A 20,071-nucleotide genomic window follows, 5' to 3' on the forward strand; every position below is an offset into this window, starting at 1 on the left:
CTTTCTTTGCTTCATCCTGCACCTGCACTGTATCTTTTAACTCTTATTTCTAGGAGAAAGACGTTACATGCTCAATGGTTTGTATGAAGAATAAAAATTTGGAATCTTTACCAGCCTGTTTTTTATTTTTTTAACATAGCAGGAAGTGTGTACAACAAGCTGGTTAGTGAATATCAATTACTGGTAAATAAGGCTCCCTTCAGTCAATGTAAGTAGGAATAAATTGAAGTCCTAATCAGAAAGCATTTTTTCCCTTGAAAATCTTAAATGGCGTCTATTTTACCATTCACAAATAGTATTGTTTATTCTAAATATTTTCTTAAATAGTGTATGTCAGTGTTACTTCACACTATGTAAAATAAAGCACTGTGGGTCTTCTCCTTGCTGATGCATTTTATGTTTATGTGGTTAAAACAGAAATATTTGGAGTCCTTTTCTCTTCTATACTTTACCAAAGAAGATCTGAATAAGGGTGATATTATGCAGTGGTCTTGCAGATGCAACACACTAATAGAACCATACACATATTAAAAAGAAAAAAAAAAAAAAAAAAAAGTGAAAATTTGATATTTACCAGGGACTAGCATTGGTGTGATGAGCTCTGGAGTTTCCAAGAAATCCACATTACTTCTCTGGAATGTCTTGCTGTAATTCATTTGAAGGTGGCTAAATAATTGTAAAAAATAAAAATGTGACATGTTTTTTAAAGGGGCTCAATTTTTTAAATGAGCATAAGAAATTTCACAATTAATGCTGTACAGAGATTCTGTGCTTAAAAACTTACAGTGATAGTGGGAGAGGAGATCAGATAAGCTATGAAGGGCCTGCAGATATATGAAACCCAGGTTTTCTTCTGTGCAGCTCGCTGTCAGTCTGATGCTCATCTCCTGGCTGTGACCAGTACAGTGTTGACACGTGTTACCAGTGTTCCTGAGTCTTTGTGATAGGAAACCCAGTAAAACTGGGGTTTTGTTTGACAGGAAAGCAACAAAGCTGCAAGAGACTTCTCCATCTCCTGAAGAACAGGCTCTCTCTACAGATTTAGGATCACAGGGTTGGTGTATTTGAGTGCTGTAACTTAATATAGGTAAGCACAATCCTTTTGTCATCTGCCTGCCGGAGGCTAGAATTCAGCTGGTAGGATGTTTAATAATTTCTGTTTTGGGCCCAAAAGAGACACTCTGGGAGTCTGTTGGATGAGTTCCTGTGATGTGGATTAGGAAGTTTTGGGAGTTTGCCATAACTACTGATGTGTGCTGCAGGCTGGCACATCATCTGTTTCAATAATTGTGTCTTTTTGTTTTTCTTCCTTATAAAACTGGTGCTATTGCTGTCTTCCTGGTTTTCTGTCTCTGATGAACTACCATCCACCTGATGCTATATCCTTATGTACTCACTTTCAGACTCTTTCTGCTATAAATAATCACCGTTGTCTTTCTGGGATTTTTATTTTTGTTTCAGTATATTCAAGTCTTTAGCAACCAAAGTATTGTTCTGAAATATTAATTGTGATGTATTTAGCAAAAGATCAGTTAGCAGTATTTAAAGTAATTTGTACTCGGTCTTTCCACACAATTGATTTCTAACCTTCAAATTTTATGTATTACCAAAAAAAATAAAAAAAATGAAAGCCACCAAAGTCCTGACACTTACCTATTCCAGGCATTGCTGTTTTCCCAGAACTCATAAACAATGAAGTGGAAATTACTCGGAATCTTCTGTATGGAAACACTAAGAATTTCACAATAGAACTAATTTATTGAAACAAAACAAAATTATTGGACATATACATTTTATTCCTAACTGCTTATCAGTAGGAATAAATGCAGTGATTTTTAAAAAACCCCCACAGAAAATCAAACCCAATACCAACCCAATTAATAAACTTAACAAATGATTGATCATAGTGATCACATACTTCAAATTATCTGAGCTTTTAAAAATAAAACCCCTTGTATATTTATTTTTATTATGTAATATTTTTATGAAAATAATTTTTCATATTGCTCCAATAGTGTTATTTATCTAAAAAAAATGCTAAACAGAAAATTAATCAAACAGCTGCTCAGGGAAGATAATCTAATGAGTAGAAGTTATCCTTTTGTATGAGAGATGCATCCAAGTGTCATAGAATTTAAGTGCTTTGAAAGCAAATGGAGTAAATGAAATAATGCACACATTATGGAGTAAAAAGCCATATAGGCTGACATCTGCTGCAGATACACTTTTAAAATAATATTTTGCCTACTAGTTACTTGTTCTTAAGTTATTCAAGTAACAGTTTCTCAGGAGTGAAAAATGACCCACAGGATATCTGTTGATCTTCTACACAGAATCATTCTGCTTATTATCCTGAGCATAAAAGCTTTATAGTGTGTAGGGTATTTATTCACTTGGGTAATCAAACTGATGTTTAGATAAATAGCAGAGAAAATATATATACAGATTTTTCCATGTGTCCAAGTGTGAGGTTGCTGACCTCACTAATGATGTACTTGAAAACTGGTCTCAGCTTTTGCTTCATATTGTAGTCAGCAGTGTTTTGTGATTTATTGTTTTTTTCCTGCTGCATGTGAAAGTGCATGGTAAAATGGCCAAAATATCAAAAGCTGTTGGAAAAAACAAGTCCCTGTCAATTAGAGCTACAGCAAAACCCATCCATTAGGTGGCATTACAGACTTAACAAATGCCTGTACACTTGGGAAAGAAAGGAACTTTCTGCCACCATTTGCTAACTTGCATTCTGAAGTCATGTCACCTGTCTTCCCCAACCAACCTGCAGTCACTACAGTGCTTTGCTGGTTGTTCATTTCTGGGAGGAGGCTGGGAGAACTTCTTATTGGGCTATTTTTCATCCCTTGGCCAACTAGAGAATTTTATTTTCCTCATCAGTCTGCCTTTACAAGTGAACCACTGCAGAAAGATCACTCTTCCAGCCTAATTTTTCTGGTCTATGTGAACACTACTGATAAAATCCTAATTCTGATAATCTCATAGCAACAAGACTCATAAATTAGGGGTGTGATAGGCAGTATTTGAAGCTCTTGACTAAATGGGAAGATTCTGTGTCGTGTACACATTACCAAAATATCTTTTCCATAATGGTCTGTGGTATGTATGATAGTAGATCTCTCTAGTATGTTAAATTCAAAAATTAAGTACACTGGTAAGCCACTAAAATTTATCTTAACTCAGCTCTAATGTTTTATTAATTCTAAAAGGAGCAAGGCAGAAACACAATTTCATTGAAACACAATTTCATTTTCAATTTCATTGAAAAGTTTGCTTTTTAATTTTTCCAATTATTTATTATGAATTAAAATTTAACAATGACAGCCTAAAGGGAAGATTCTGAAAACTTCCAAGCAAATAACTGGTGAACAATTGATAAGTTGCTCCTTCTCCAGGTAAGCATAAGTGAAGGATGGCAAATGAGTTTTCCAATAAAGAATGTCAGCCTAGAAGCTTCCAGAAGTCATGAATTGATGACCTGCAGAACTAACAAGCCTGAAAAGACTGTTTAGCATCTTTGGGATGTACAGTCATTTTGTGACAGTACCTAAAATCTGCACATTCTCACATCTCTTTCTAGTTCTAGGTGTCTTTAGGAAGCTTTGTCTTACACACACACACAACCCACCAAGAAAGGTATCATAGGCTCTCTCTTCATGAATAATCCGAGTTACTAAAGAAAAAAGACTACATTTCTTCCTTCAGCCCAAGGACAATAACCCTGTACTTACTGCAAGCAGCCACCTTGAGCAGAAGCAGATTCCAGGTACTGCTTCAGGGCAAGATGGAATTCTTCCACTTTTTCTTCTTTCACAGACATTTGGTGCTGAACAATCATTATCTGCTGATACAAAACCATGACAATATTGCTGCCACAGCTTCCTCTGAATTCCTTGTACTTTAAACATAGAAAAGTCTATCATGAAACAATAAAACCCCAATCATAGAAGAAAACCCACAAAAGTTCCCTTGAAGTTTGCAGTCCCTGTTTTAGTGATCTGGAGTGGAGAAGTAGAAAAGCTCAAGCTTGGCTTTTGTGTCTGGGCATGAGTGTCCCCTTCAGCCTGTTGTCCTAACTCTGTGCTTTGCCCTCTTCTGAGTCTTTTCAGAAGAGGGCAAAGCACAGGCTGGACTTTGAGATGCTCAGTAATAAAGTCAGTGTGTTTCCTTGGATGAATCTGTATGCCAGCAGTGAGTTTTGGGGTAAGAGAATATCCCCACAACCTGCACTGGATGCATTGTTGCTTTTGTAAAGGTGCTTTCAGAGTTTTTACCTTTCAGAGCCTTGCCCCTCACCTGACTGAGAGGCCTAAGATAGCCCACATTAAGTGATGAAGAGAGAGGGGGTCTTCCCTCCATAACCCGGCAGGAAAATGAACAGTCTTTATAAACAGGACTATGGAAACAGTCAGCAGTGCAGAAGACCTATCTATCCTGAATTAAAATAATCATCATTTAGCTCTTTCAAGTTGTTTATTTACTGATTAACCTATTGAAGCTTGTCAACTTTACTAATGGAACATTTAAAGCAACACTATGTGCTTATTAATCACTACATGCAGGTTTTTGACTTGTTTCTGCCTTGATAATGAATACTGTTAAATCATGGATTATAAGCAGTTTGTGTAGCAATACTGCATAATCTCATTTTTAAAAAAATCTAATGCAACTCCTGTGATTAAATAATTTTTTCATGTATATTTGATTTGCATTTTCTTAGGTTCAAGTGAATGAATGTTAGGTTTATGAATTTAGGAATGCTAGTATATCAAGCTTGTTTAACAGTAAGTTTATTTCTGGTCACAATTTTGGTTTTGTAGATTGTAATGAGCACAAGATACTCTTCCATTTTACCTCATAAGATTTCCTATGGCAGTTTTGGGAGGGAGGGAGGCTGTACAACAATGGTTAAAGCATGCATCCAGCATTTGGAGCAGAGAAGCTACCACCCCATAAACACTGCTGCTAAATTTGATAAATCTTATTAATTTTTCTCCTTATGTGTATTAAGGTTTTGGCTCACTCTGTCCTTTAAAAACAATGTAAAAAGTTAATATAAAACTTTTACTCACATATTCTAAATTTTGTTGTTGCCTTTTGCACAGTGTATTCTGCCAACTAAAATGGATTCTTATCACTGGAAAAAGTGAGGATAAAGATTTTTTAAATTACTTTTAGCAAAAGAGACCTGGTGTGGTCTCAATGCCTGGTGCTTAAAATAAAATGTCAAAATCATTATCTTGAACAGTACTTACAGATCTTGCATTTTCTTCCAAAACTTCCTCTTCAAGTGGCTCAAGCTTGATGTCCTTTGAGGCAATTGAAAAGAAAATAGAAATTGTAAGAAGAGTCAATAATATAGATGTATTCTGTTCTTACATTTTTTACAAACTATTCCAATAACTAGATTCTGTTCTACGCCAAGAAGTTAAATCCCTTCTTTATTAGTTGTAAGTCAAACACAAGTTTTACCTGATCCTGTGTGCCTCAGTGGTTAATTCCAGCCCAGGCTGTCTTGTAAAGTTTTATATATAGTGCTTAGCAGGTGATTTTTCATTTGAACAAATCTGCTTGTTCCCAAATGTATGTTGGACTTAATTGAGAAAAGACAGACATCCTCTCAAATTGTCTCATGGACTGTGGAGATGAGCAAGAATGGCAATTTGAAATGAACTGTCAGCTACTGTTGTGCAATCATAAAACTCTACACAGAAGAAACTTCCCTGCAGGGACTCTGTGGTTGCAAGGAGCTGTTTTCTAGCATTGGAAGAGATGTGCATGATGGTCCGAGTCAGGTCTCTGAACCTGTGCTCAGCCCTTGCTGTAAGAATGGGCTGGGCAGCAGCAAAGATGTGTCTGTGAGTGCACCTGGTGCCCAAACTGGATGTGCACTTCAGCAATCAGTGATTCACACAAACACCAACCTGTAACACACACAAAATTGTTCTTTACTTGCCAGGCACATGCAGTACCTCCTAACCCAGTGCCATTATGATATTCTGAAAACTACCCATGTGCCTGAGAAAAGAAAGCAGATTGATTTGCAACAAGCAGCTGGAGCAAAACACGCTCTGTTAGTGGCGCTTCACGTCTCACTGAACACAGTTCTTGTGCAACAAAGAGAAAAATCTCCTTCCACTCCCAGCGTGGGTGAGGATTGATTAACCTCAGGCAGCAGCTGTTCTGCCAGCACAGATGCTGTACTCGCTGAAAGCCAGCAAGAGACGCGCAGGTAGAATCCGAATGAGCAGAGCACCTCCACCAGCAGCAGGTGGCAGAGCAAGGCTGGAGTGAAGTGTTCAGAAGCTGCTGTGAAGTTAAGTCATGAAATGTGTGTGGGAAGGGAAAGACAGCCGGCTTTATTGTCAGTGCAGACACTTCGGATAAAAAAAATGAGGGAAAAAATGTGTATTCCTGAAGTGAAAGTTCACTTTCACTGCCTTTTTTTTTTGGTCAGGAAACATATGGAAAAAGAGAGGAAAGGAATGACTCCAGGAAGTACTGCAAAGTTTCTCTAAATGTAGCAAGAAAATAATTGTTTTCTTTGCCAGTATATGTAAATAAAGCCTGGAAATAAAAATGGATGCAGCTCAGAGGCTTTAAAATGCCTTTTCAATCCTACCTCACCTCAGCTGAGAAGTAGTGGCTTCTGAAATTGCCTTTTAGAATGATTGAGCCTTTCTTATCTTTTTCAGGGCAAAGTCAAAAAGAGGGGTTTTAGTCTGATAGGCAGCTGATATTTAATGCCTCTCCCAATCAGACATGGCTGTGAGATACAAATTCAAGTAGATGCAAAGTTAGACAAACGTGAATATAGAGAGGTTGTCTACTGGAAAAATTAGACTTATGTAATTGCTGTGTTTTATTAATCAGGTTTTATATTGACAAGGAGGTAATTATGGGAGGTTTATGCCCTGCCACTGCTTCCCTTTGACACCAAGCTCCTTTTCAGACTCAGGTTCTCTGTCATCTGTCTGTAGGAAATGTGATCATTTTATAACACCCTTGTTATAAGTTTATTTACCACAAAATGTTTGGCTGCTTTCTGTAACATTTGAACGGCTTTATTGCTGAATGCCACGTTTATTTATTTTTAAAGTAACATTCTTTTAAATGCTTTTTTTTTTGGCATCAGTCCATGTCAGGTGGCAATTGTGACAGGGCAGTGAGCTGCTGTTTCCAAAGCTGAGTGGGGAGTAAAGCCAGACTTATCTTTCATGGTGGACTTTGACATTTCAAAATCCAATTTATATCTATTCAGAAAAAGATCAAGTTGCCACTAAAATGTCATTAATGTGGCAGCTGCTGTGTAATTGCCTTTCCCATGCAGAAATGGCCTCCGGGAGGAAGTGTTTGGGCAGAGGCTCACGGGTATCCCTGGCCAGAGCAGGGAATGCTGACTGCACTGAGCACACCACGAGGAGCTGCAGAGCACAGCAAGAGCAGAGGGAGAGGCTGGCAGAAGGAATGGCCACATTTCACAGCTGGTTAGGGAGAAGCGATGCGAGAGACTGTCACACTGCAGGGACAACCAAAGGGAATACTGGGCTCCTTTTGGAGCAAGGCCAGCAGTGCTGGGGGTGGCCACATGCAGCTGATCAGTAATTAGGCTGAGATAACAGAAACACCAAACTGGGACCAAAGGGGAAAGGTAATTAGGGGCATTTTATTAATTTGGGAGGGAGGAATGGCAGAGAAAGGTCAGTGTGCTTCTCTTGCTGAGGCCTGTGCCAAGTCACCACCATTTATTGGGGTTTTTTGTTAAAACCCTTACTTAACTATTTTCTGTGTGTAACTTGCTACTGAACTCAAGCTGGACTGGTGGTTGAGTAACAGGAGATGTTTTTCTGCCTTGACCCAAGGTCTGAGCCAGTGCCTGGGTAAGGGGCATGGGTCCAGCCACAAATACTAGATGACAATATTCACAGGGGAATATCCCAGTCAGCTAGAAAGAAAGAACAGGATCATGCTGTTTATGTCCCTGTGAGTTGAGTGCTGCCTGTGTGGGCTGGTGAAGAGACCCATGCCAATGTCTTTGGAGTGCAGGCAGTGTCACTGCTGGTGAGCACTGACCCGTGGGGAGGAACAGCACCAGCTGCACTGGGACTGGAGCTACTCCTGGCTCTGAGAGCACAACTCAAAACCTCACCTCTAGTGGAGAAGGAGGAAGAAACACCCTGGGTCCCAAAATCCACTGAATTCAGCCACTCCCCTAGGGCGTATCTGAAATTGTCTGTCTGTCCTTCAACAGGGAAATTTAATGCAGAGAAAAACTCAAGAATTTATAACCTTACTTTTTCATCTGCTGTTCTTTCTTAAAAAAAAAAAAAAAAAAAAAAAGAAAAAAAGATATCATCACACACAGATTTTAATACAACTTTTGAACACCAGAGTAACAATTAGCAATCAAGTCAGAATAATAATGAAGAATAGATATTTTCTGTACTGACAGATGTGGCTCAGGATTTTACAAGCACAGGGAAGCCCTGGCATTGTTGATCAGATGGGTGATTTGTCAGAGTCCTGGAAGGCTCTGCTTTGGTGTGGGAACCACAGGTGGTTTCTGGGCTCTGGGGGCAGCTGCAGCCAGCTCCCAAAAAGATTTGCATCAGACTTTGGTTGAACTGTACTGACAAGGAAAGCAGTTTAATCTTTATAAATGAAGATTCTCTGATGGGAAAGGAGGAAACAAAACTTTCTATCAAGCTTTCATGAAAAAGTTTAGAGAGGAAGAGGAAAATATCAGACCCTAAAAGAGGAAGATTCTAACATGCTCCCCCAAACAAACACTACTGAATGCATTCACATTCTCAAGTCATAGAATAATACAATTTTTCACATCTTTATGAAAAGTACAATCTGTGGTGATGGTAGGAGGAAAGGGAAGCACTGAAAAACAATGTCATGAATAGGAAAGATGAAGGTGGAAGAAAAATGTAGGTATTTAATGAGTGTTAGCTCTCTTAGGTAATGTTGTGACTGGGGCATTGAAAACATTTGTGGTTTAAGGACTAATTTACTGAAAGTGAAAGAAGAAAAAGATGACAAATCACACACACCTTCTTTTCCAGTCTATCAATTAGCCTCTGGAGTCTGTTTGTCTGGATCACCCATTGGCTGTCTTCCTCAATCCAACCTTTGAAAAAAAGAAAAGATAAACATTTATAAAATGTTGCTAAGTTGCTGGTAGATAGTGTATTCCTGTCTTAAAAAAAAATTACCCTGCAAATTTTTTGTCTTTTCAAAGATTGTGCTGCAACTAGTTCAATGTTCATTTAGGTGGAACTAAAGGAAAACATGATTTGACTCAATGGATTATTTTCTTTCTTTTTAAGATTAAATAGAAATCCAAGACAGAATGAAAACTACATTATAGCTTAATGCCAGTGCTTTTGAAATAATGCTGGTAACAGAAGAAAGTTCTCCATCTCCACTGCAGGTATATTCCTGTCTGTGTAGTGACCTGATCATAGAATCATAGAATGGTTTGTGTTGGAAGGGACTACAAAGATCATCAAATTTCAACTCCCGTGCCACAGGCAGGGAACCTTCCACGAGATCAGATTGCTCAGGGCCCCATCCAACCCAATCTGATGTCATACAGCAAGGCTAGATCTAGACAATGCTGTTCTAGACAGGCACAAGCATCTGGGCTATAAAGGTGATGAAGGGTCTTGAGGGGAAGCACAAAAGGAGCAGCTGAGGTCGCCTGGCTCGTTCAGTTTGGAGGAGACTGAGGTGAGACCTCATCACAGTCTGCAACTTCCTTGTGAGGGGAAGAGGAGAGACAGGTACCCATCTCTTCTCTCTGGTGAGAGTGACAAGTGACAGGGAATGCCATCCAGCTGTGTCAGGGGAGAATTAAGCTGGATATCAGGAAAAGGTTCTTCAGCCAGAGGGTGGCTGGGCACTGGATCAGGCTGCACAGGGAGGTGGTCACAACATCAAGAGTTCAAGAAGCATTTGGACAATGCTCTCAGGCACATGGATTCTTGGGGATGACACTACACAGGACAAGAGTTGGACTTTGATGATCCTTATGAGTCCCTTCCCATTCAGGATATTCTGTGATTCTGTGAGTCCCTCTAATGTCTCTGGAAAGTTTTGCTTTGCTAAAGTATCCTGAAAATTGCCTGCCAAATGAAAACAACAACACTCAAGGAAACAAGTATTTGCATTAATAAGGAAGTTTCTGACATCACCCATCATGTAAATGTGTAAATGAGTGGTTGCTGGTTGCTTTAAGGAGAGAGGAAGGTTATTTGTCAGAAATGGAAGATTTCTTGTTATCATTTGTCAACCTTCTCATTTCCCAGCTGAGAGTTCTTGTGTCACTTGCCTATATATTGACCAAAGAAAGAAATCCTAATGCTGAGAACATACCACAGCTGTGGTCTGTAGAGGAGGCAGGGTATGGCTTTACCTGAGCAGGTACATAGGCTGGAGGAATGTTGGCCTGAGCCTTGGGTGCATACACACACCGCAGTGTTACTGTGGGCAGCTGGCAGTAAGCAGGAAAGTGCCAAGACAAACACAAACCTTGTGTAGGAAAGTAGACAGCTGTCAGCTATTAGTAGAGCTGTGGAGGAAAATGTTAGCTCTTTAAGATTACACAAATACAGTAAGTGGATTTGGTAGAGTTGCATTTGTTTGGGCTCCTTCTGAGTCAGGAGTGCAGCTACAAGGCTCTGTGACCTTCCCTGTTAGGAACACCAACTCACAAGAGACCAAACATCTTCCTGCATCACTGCTCTCAAAGAACAGCATCATTTGGGAGTGGCAGGGAGTGAGTCATGAATGTGAGGGACAGAAAGGTCCTCAGCAGAGGCTTTAAAAGGAAGAGGCCAGCACATGGTCAAGAAGTGAGACAGACCCACTAGATATTTTGTTTTTTCAGTCATCTTCATGCCTTGATTCTGGGACATGTAACTAAGCACGAAGATGTCTTCGCTGCAGCTTCATGCTTAATGTCACTGCTTCCAAAGAATTCCATTTACCAAAGTACTCCATCATTCTCCAAAGCAGAAATGCTGCTGCAGACGTTTTTTTTTTTTGCCTGCGTTATCTTAAATGAAATATTCTTTTCTTTCTGGTTTTGTGTTTTCCTTTTCTGTTTATTATTTATTCCCCTCAGCTGAGATATGAGTCATGGCAGAGAACTTGGTTGCATGTAAGTCATGCCTTCACATTTTCATTCATATCTGCAGGCAGTACAGATTACCTAAAAAATGTTGAATCAATCCAAAATACACACTTTGGCCCACAATTAAATTTTTATCTTTTATAATTTCAGATCTATGGACGTGCATTAATTTTCCTCAGGTTTCATTTAGTATCTTCTGTATTAAATTGAAATTGTCTTCTGTCAGTAAAGTATCTTAGTTACATATCTAAATTAAATTCTTGAGAGGAAGATTTGTGTGTATTTTTCTGTATATATGTCTATGTATTTAAAATGTGAAATACCATACCTGTGCTGGAATAAGGGTTATTTGATGACAGGCTGTTGTTCCTCTGAAGCCTTTGAGCTGAGCATTTTCCTGGCCACTGGACTGAGAGCACTTCTGGTTTTCTTGGATCTTTTCTGCACAGAAACACAGGAGACTTCTTAAGAAAAAATAAGGGAGAGCTCTTCTCTCTCTGTTCTCAAAAAGTGTGCTTCTGTCTTCCCTTTTGAATTAAATAAAAAGAAATACCTGTTGAGAGGACTGAATTATTTTCTGGATTTTCACTATAACTCATTAGTTTTGATTAGGTCATTAAAGAAGTTAAAAGAAAAAAAAAAAAGAAGAGGGTTAAGCTGGCATAAACCTAAATCTTTGAGGGAGACAAATTTCAAGGTCAGTATGTGTGCATGCAGTGGTTCTGACCTGACCTAAGTAGTCATTCACAGTTTCTTCATTCACAGGAGTTGTGTAGCATCACTGCAGAGGAACTGGCATGAATTGAGGTGCACAGACACTGTGCATGCTTGGTGCACCCTCAGACTTTCAAAACCTGGTTGATTCCTACAGTCAAGACGCTGGCATAAAAATCAGGTATTACTCCTGTACTTCAGGGGATCTCAAACCCAACAGCAAAACAAAAAAGAAAATTACATTTCCAACAGGAAAAAAATTACATTTCCAACAGAAAGGTCTTAAGATCTTCTTTGTCCATAAAATACAACAGTTTGTATTTTGCTTTCCCTATTGTCTTTAACAATATCATACTAAGGAAATAATTCCTTATAACCAAGTAACTATTCAAAAATATTTTGACTCTTGATTCTACAAACCCTCATTACGGAGATCAATCTAAAACCCTTGGAGGGATGAAGGCTACCCAGGTGATTGAGAGTTTATAGAGCTAGAAGTTAACCAAGAATATGGCCATGTATTCTAAGAAGAAGATGTGACAAGCAAAAGCCTGGCTATTTTCTTCCTTTAACATTTTTGCATTGTGTATCCAAAAAAGATAAATTATAAAGCTGGAAAAAACAAACAAAACAGTCAGTCAGCTTTGTAATTTCAGAGCTCTTTGTATTGCAGTGGTTTGATTTCTACATTTGATATTAAACTGTCCAGGGATTTAAAAATAAGTCAGCAGAACCTAGCAGCTGCCTAAATTATTGTCCTACAGGCAGCCCCACATCACGCATTCAATTTCAGGAAAACTCCCGTTAGCAGGTTCCTATAGGGAATCAGAAGTGTATCCCTGTTTCTCCTGTTATTCCCTCTGTCAGATTTCCAGGTGAAATGTACAGCAGCTGTGGGGGTTCGCTGTGCCCTCCCTCCCGGCCCCCTCCCTGCAGCTGCAGAGGGCTTTGCTCCCCTCTCCTGCGCTTTCCGCGGCGCACTGCAGGCAGCTCTGCAGGGACTGCAGCTGGGTCAGGGTCTCCTTCAAAAGACAGCGAGTCTCAAACTGCTCCAAAATGGAAGCCTCCTGATAGTCCTAAGGATTAAATGAAAAAAAAACAAAAAACAAAAAACCAAAAAGTCAGGCTTTGTTTGCTAAGTTAGAAATACACGAGGGAAGGTTCAGACTTCATTCAGGAGGGAAGCAAGCGGGTTGGATGTTTCCATGTTTATAAATGTAAACCACACAAACAACCTTTGCTGATGGACAAAATGCCCTCTGAATTTCCAGGTGTAGGCACAGCTCCCAAGCAAACTGAGAGGCTCAAGTACACAGTGGCACAACACAGTTTCTACTCAAAAAGACCCATTTCTTTAAATCCTTAACTCCAGTTGATGGCAGCACCACATTACTTCTGAAGTGTGGAAAAGCCAAAGTAAGACTGACAGCTGCAGAACTGAATTTAAAGTTTTAATTCAGATCCATTCTTGTGAAAAGATGTTTCTCAAGCCCACTGGCCTGTCTCAGACATTGATCATGGGAATAGTCTTTGAGCAGAGCACATGGTTAAGATACTTCCCTGAAAAATCCCACCAGCAGTTGGCTGAAGGGCTGTGTGAGAGAGGTTGCCTTCTGAATTTAACACTCTTTGACTGATTTTTGTTCCTTTAATTTGTTTAATTACTTTTGAAACCATAAATCTGTATATTTCACAAGTTCAAAAAATGTTTCGAAATGTAATTTAAACTAGAGTTTGGTTATTATAAAAGTTTGCACCTATGCTTAGCAATTTGTAGTGGTTCTTTGAATAATGACATTTCAAATTTATTGTATGTCTAAAAAAACTTTATGCTTTTTTTTTTTTTATTGCAGATCATTTCAGAAATCAATTTTTATGCCTGTTGTCTCCCTGGCCTAATAAATCATATTTCCATGGCTGGGGTCAAATTTGATGTTTCTGGTAAGCCCAAATCTGCAAAAACACCCTGCTCCCTTCCAACCATGCCCATTATGTGATTCTCTGATTTGGCAGTTCTGCAGTAATATGTAGGTAATGCTTTGTGAGGGGGCCACCTTTACAATAATATGAACACCCTCTTAATTTTTTTTCTCATTAATAAATGTAACAGAGAGGATAGAAGAGACCCCTAGAGCCTCTGCTTACTGTGTTGAGGTCACATCAGGAACAGAGATAGGAAATAGATTTACATCTCTTGTGCTCTGAATGAATTTGTTGGCTCCTCACTCAGCTGATCTTGAAAACCTTTGGGCACAATTTCATCTAAAACAGTTTCATAAAATATGAGAAATTTCCTTAGTCACCACATCTGAAGAGAGATGCTGGTCCCCCACCTCCAAGCTTTAAAGAAGACCTGTCACTTCAATGGTGTGGACTCCTACACTATCTGAGAACCCATTTGAGTATTTTTGGTATTCTTAAGGTATTCCATGTTCTTTCCAATGTGAATTACAGCTGAAATGCCTTTCTGATTTTTAGGCTTCTCTTAGAATCTTTCCATGGATGTGTTTGCAATCAGAACACAAATAGAAGATGTTTAGAAATTTGAATGTAAAATGAAAGATTGTCAGATAATAGCTTTAAAAGCATTTTGCTCTCAAATGAGAGCAATCTTTCCGCAATATCTGTTAGTAAGTTAGTTCTTGTTGGAATACTTCTGCTACAGAAATCTCAGATGTTAAACCACCCATGAATTATCAGAAGTTACTTATGTAGCCAGAAGCTTCACGGTCTTCTACATTTACTTATTCTGTCTCCAGACTAATCAGCCGTGGGTCCCTTTCCAACAAATAACTTTTCATTGATACAATTTTAAAATAGATGCTCATGAGAGATTGTCAGTCTACCTGAAGGACTCACACCAGTCTATAAATATGTTTATGGCAACCTTTCTATGATTAATCTTTTTGTGCAATAGGAAAGCTGTTATTTTATTCTTCTTCTAAACTGTCTCCATTGTAACTGATTTAAAACTTCAGTGAACCTGAGAGATCATTTCATTTCCAAAACTTGTGATTTTCTGGCATGTTAGAACAACATGTGTGAATCTGTGCAGCATGGACAGATAACTGAAACCTTTCAGTGGAAATCCAAGGTACACTTTCATTTCTTTTTCAGCTTTTGCCATTGCTCTTGGAAATAAGTGAAGAAATCATCCCGGAACTGACTGTTTCTTGTAAGTTTTTGAATTGTGTTTTAAAATTCTGGGCATTCAGAAAGTAAATGTTGCAAATATGTCAATATTGCTTCCTGGTGAAACTCATAGTAAGTCTGATATAGGCATGCTGAATTACAACCTAAATGTAACATCAGTATTGTTTCATTTTCCAAACAGTTCAGGTGGGCTCTCACAGATTTGGGGATCATATAAACATTAGCTGTGTAATACTTGCTGCTGTCTGAGGCTTCTGCTTTCTAACTCCTTGAGAAAAAAATTACCTAGAAAAGTTTTCCTGCATCTTAAAGTAAGTAAGATTTTTTTTTTTTCATTAGAACTACTCCAAGGTTGTGCATTGCACTGGGATTTTGTGGCTGCAACTCTCTTCACAGAGAGCAGCAGGCACAACTTTCCCATAGGATTTTTCCTAGAGAAGGCAGTGAGAAGCTCAGAGAAGAAGAGAAAACCATTATTATCTCTACTTGCTGCTCCTCTTGTTTTGCACATGTGGAATATGTTATGGAGATTGTTTACCCAAAGTGATTTGGTTATTGGACACTGCTGAAGGTTGTTTTGATTCCTTGGCCAGTTGGGTCAAAGCTGTGTCCTGGCTGTCTGCAGAGAGTCAGGTTTTTCTTTAATATATTTTTAGTATAATATCTGCAGTATTTTAGTATAGTATTCCTTAGTATAATATCTCTTTAATATGTAATTTAGTACAGTATTAGTGGAATTTAGTATAGCTTAATAAAGCAATTGTTCAGCCTTCTGATTCATGGAGTCAGAGCACATTATTCCCCGGCTGGGGGGTTGTCTGTTTCTACTATAGGATTTAGTCTTTTTTTTCTTTATATTCCTGTCCCATAACTTCTATATTTAAGGCTTCCCTATGAAAAAGGTCCTTGTGATCTTCAGATATGTGTTAGAGTTACCTTATCAGATTTACAGAGCTATTTTTGAAGATGGGAAAGGTAGGCAGGATGCTAACATCATCTTTGGCAACCTAGAATTATCAAAGACCCTTTCCTTATGTATATTTTACCCAAATATTAGTGCTTACAACTATTTTATGTGGAATTACTTAACTCTCTTAATGCACATATTTGAGCAAATAATTACAAATTATTTACTGTTTTCTTTGAAGAATTTATGAGTCAAGAAGTTCTGAGAATTCTGAGCTCACAGCAATGTTGGGCAGCTTCAACTCCTGCCCAGTGAAAAATAGCTACTACCTGTCTTTCTAAAGTTCTTCAAAGATCACAGAAGAAGGTATTCAGGATATATAAATTATCTGAATAATTGTAATTTAAGTCATGGAGGGTAAAAGATTGTCCATTACAATTCAATTTAAACCTCAAGTCCAGCTCTCAGCGCTGAAGAATTAGTAGCTATGCTTTGGAATAATTTCACCACTCTATTTCCTTTGAAAATTACCTTATTTTGTGTTTTACTAGAGGCACACAGGTACAACATTTTTGTATCAATTTATTAAGTTTATCTTAAGGTAAAATCAGCTCAACTGGCATGCCCAGCATTTTTGCTGCCAGTGCATTGTGCCATCAATCAGTAATGGGACACCATGGATGGTGTCTGAACATAAATCAGGAAAATGTCCCGTTTCTTGAATTTCATTAGCTGTAAGTTACTGTTCACTAGCATACACATTACACTGCACCACAGTCTGGGCAGTCCAGATGAAATAAGTCTGTGTTAACATATTGTTCTGCTTGTTAGTTTTACTGACTGTGAATGAATGAGGGTAATTTTCCACATTTTCCTCATCAAGAGGCAACTGTGACCTTTGCAAGCAGCAAAGATTTGTTTAATGAAACAGAAAATGCACATAATTAGTGATTTCACTGTGGAAAAGGTGACTGTGGTCTTTAAAAGTGTCTACAGACCATCTTGAAGAGTGCAAAAGAGGTTCTCCTTTTACAAAGGCAGAGGAGGCAGGGTTTAGGAATCTCCTAGTGCAGTTCCCATGTCAGAGTTACCAAGGTTCAGCAACTCTTGATCCTCTCAGTCTTTGGTGCCAGCCTCACCCCTCTCCCCTTGACCCTGCTGCTCCATTATCAGAAGAGCAGCTCCTTGCGATGGAGTGGGACATTTCTTACTGATATATCACTTAGCAATTTTCTGTTTCCTATCTAGATGTCATATTAAACATAATTTCCAAAAATATTTATGCTTATCTTTACAGAAAATACCCTCAAGTCAACTGAAAAGCAGTTATCACTGAGTAGAACTCAGTAAGAAATGATCTATTTAAATTTCCCTTTATCTTGGAATGTCTCCTGCCCTGCTATATTTAGATCCCAAATTAGAGGGGCAATGCCCTGGGTTACAACTTTAAATTGAGGATATAAAATTAGTCAGAATAACTTCACTAAAATGAAATCACTAAGATCTAATTCTTCAGACTTGATTTCTTCAGGAAGAAATCAAAAGAGCATCAGGATAAAATCATAATTTTCACTAGAAGTCATATTGAGAGATGCTCAATGTATTGATGTCACACAAATGTAACTTTTACAGCATCCTCACTGTAAAAGTGATCAAAGGCAAGATGTGCCCAGTTATTAGATTCAACTTTGAATATGGCACAAGCTTTACAAGTTTATCCAAATATTATGTTTAGCATAAATTATGTGTTTAAATTCTTTGGAACAGTGACTATTTCTACCAACCATCTGCAGTGCTGACATAGTAGCAATGAAATTAAATAGGCAGCCATGGCTGATTAGAAAGAAGATTGTCACACATTTGTAAGAGCACCTCTCAGAACACTCAATAATAGGGGGTACAAAATCCCTGCATGGATAAAAAGTAACTCCTATTTAAGTGCTATTAGGTGCATCAGGTAGCTTAGAGATGAGGAACTGTTTTGGCTGTAGTTGATATTAGCAGGTGGCAGGGAAATGGGTAACACCCTTGCTCCAGGGAGAAGGTTGCACTGCTACACATAAAACATCAAAGCCTCTGGTGGTTTTGATAGGTATCAAGAGGAGAATGGCTAGTTAAAGGTTTATTTTTCTGCTGTGAAAAAAATTCTATTTACAGGTATGAATATTAAATTAAAGGGGATTTTGTTTTGTTTTTATCTTTATTTTTGACTAAACACATCTCTGCTGCTAGCAAAAAATTGAGTATTGTCTCTTTCTGACCCAGTAGGTAAAAAACTTCCCCAAAAAAAGATCAAAGAAGTTCCCAAGAGTTTTCATTACTCTGATAAGGAGCTAGAAGAGGAAAGGCATGAATGTCTGGAATATCCTTGCACGACTCCTCAGAATTGCTTGCATTTTGCATTTATCTTATCTTTTTAAGATTGTGACTCGCACTAACAGTCACAATCTTAAAAATAAACAAAATAAAAAGTCCAAAACATATTTTAATAATGTTCCCAGATAAAAACAGCATTTATCTGTAGGGTCCTCTCTGCCTTGTATCAGGGTGGACCTGGTGATATATTGAGCACTATCACCAGCATTTCTCTCTTCAGCTGGGACACAGTCAGTTCAGTTAATGGCTGGAACACTTCTCTGGGAATTGGTGGAGTCATCATCCTTGGAGGTATTTAAAAGATGTGCAGATGTGGCACTTGGGGACATGGCTGAGTGGTGGATTTGGCAGTGTCAAGAGGTTAATGGTTGGACTTGATGAATTTAAGGATTTTTTCCAACTTGAATGATTCTGAACCTTAATGATGCCATGATTTTTGATTGACATTTAAAAAAAGCTATAAATCTAAAGGAACAAGTGAACTGTTTTCCAAGTCAATGCATGAAAATTAATACTCAGGATAAACAGAGCAATACCTGTTTTTCTTGTGCAGCAGCTATTCATTGCATTAATTCTGTGAAAGGTGCATTTGTAAAAAGTGTAATTTCAAAGAGAACAAGACTCTATTCTGTGAAAAATGTAAATAAATTCTAACCTCATGGAAAAATGGGTGCCAGCCAATTTAACACAGTTTTTATGAAAACAAAAAAGCAATTTAAAATTTCATTTTTGCTCAAATATAATGTTAGTTGTGGAACACCATTGTCAACAAAGACTTATCTAACTTTCTTCCCAGATAATTTTTTTGAGATAAAATTTACATAAATGCTACTGTTACTATTAGTCAAATATGCAAGTAAAAAACCAAAATCTAGGCATCCTGGTTTATAATGGGTATCAACCCTCAAGATTGCAGTAATTTACATAATTACCATCAATGCACTATCAGAAACTAAATTTCAAGCCCTGTGTTACTCTCTCAGCTCCTATAATCTTCTCTTTTACATTACTGGCTCCTATTTTTAGACTAATCAAGAAATTTTCAAGTAATGATAAGGCTGCCCTGACTTTTAGCTTTGGGTTTTTCTGAGCAGAGCAGAAAAATTAATGATTTCATAGAAGCAGATAATTAGACATGCTGTGTTTGTCATTGAATCCTTGCTGTTGCACACCACACACCTCCCTTTCTATGTTTCTACAAGCAACATGTAAAAAGCAGTTAGGGTTTTTCCCCCCCAAAAGACTTGGAGGGCTATTTGAGAACTTTGTAGCTCCACTGAAGAATTGTCTTGTTTTCATCTTAAGATTAATGTTTATGTTTTGTGTATGTAAGTACACAAAACCAGTCTTAAATAAATCAGTTTTGATCACTACTGCTCAAATGCATTTTGCTAGTCTGGTCCTTTGCTGTCACAGACAGATTGTTAGGTGTCTTTCATAAAAGAGCTGCAAAGGAGGGAAGAAAGTCCCTCCAAAGCAAAGAATCAGACTTTTGCAGAGTCTGAAAAAAGGAAAATTTGCAATGTTCCATCCCTCTTTTCCTGTGCTGTCTGCCATTCCTTTCCATGCAAGCCTGCTTTGCTTTTGTCTCCAAAAGAAGAGCTGTACCTCAGCATTTACAGGAGGGGTGTGCACTCAGAGATCATCCCTTTGCTTCCTGCTGTGAGGATACAGCACAAGGAAACAGTACTGAAACAGAAAGTCATCTTCCAGTTAGATGGGGTTTGTATTGAAGTATATTGCTTCCAAATGCAACTCAGTCTTTT

At 38.2% G+C, this 20,071-nt stretch overlaps 1 protein-coding gene across 1 annotated transcript in view; it reads right to left on the reverse strand.

The window, feature by feature from the left end:
* NECAB1 (N-terminal EF-hand calcium binding protein 1) overlaps window positions 1-20,071 on the reverse strand; it is a 52,936-nt gene that overhangs the window by 2,543 nt on the left and 30,322 nt on the right. The window contains exons 6-12 of the mRNA XM_058026027.1: window positions 12,804-12,945; window positions 11,484-11,591; window positions 9,072-9,148; window positions 5,268-5,321; window positions 3,744-3,856; window positions 1,654-1,731; window positions 575-666 (exon numbers count right to left, since the gene is read on the reverse strand). Of these exons, the coding sequence (XP_057882010.1) occupies window positions 575-666; window positions 1,654-1,731; window positions 3,744-3,856; window positions 5,268-5,321; window positions 9,072-9,148; window positions 11,484-11,591; window positions 12,804-12,945 (664 nt within the window). The remainder of the gene's footprint in view (window positions 1-574; window positions 667-1,653; window positions 1,732-3,743; window positions 3,857-5,267; window positions 5,322-9,071; window positions 9,149-11,483; window positions 11,592-12,803; window positions 12,946-20,071) is intronic.

Source organism: Melospiza georgiana, chromosome 1 (genome assembly GCF_028018845.1).
Source record: "Melospiza georgiana isolate bMelGeo1 chromosome 1, bMelGeo1.pri, whole genome shotgun sequence".
Lineage (NCBI taxonomy): Eukaryota > Metazoa > Chordata > Aves > Passeriformes > Passerellidae > Melospiza > Melospiza georgiana.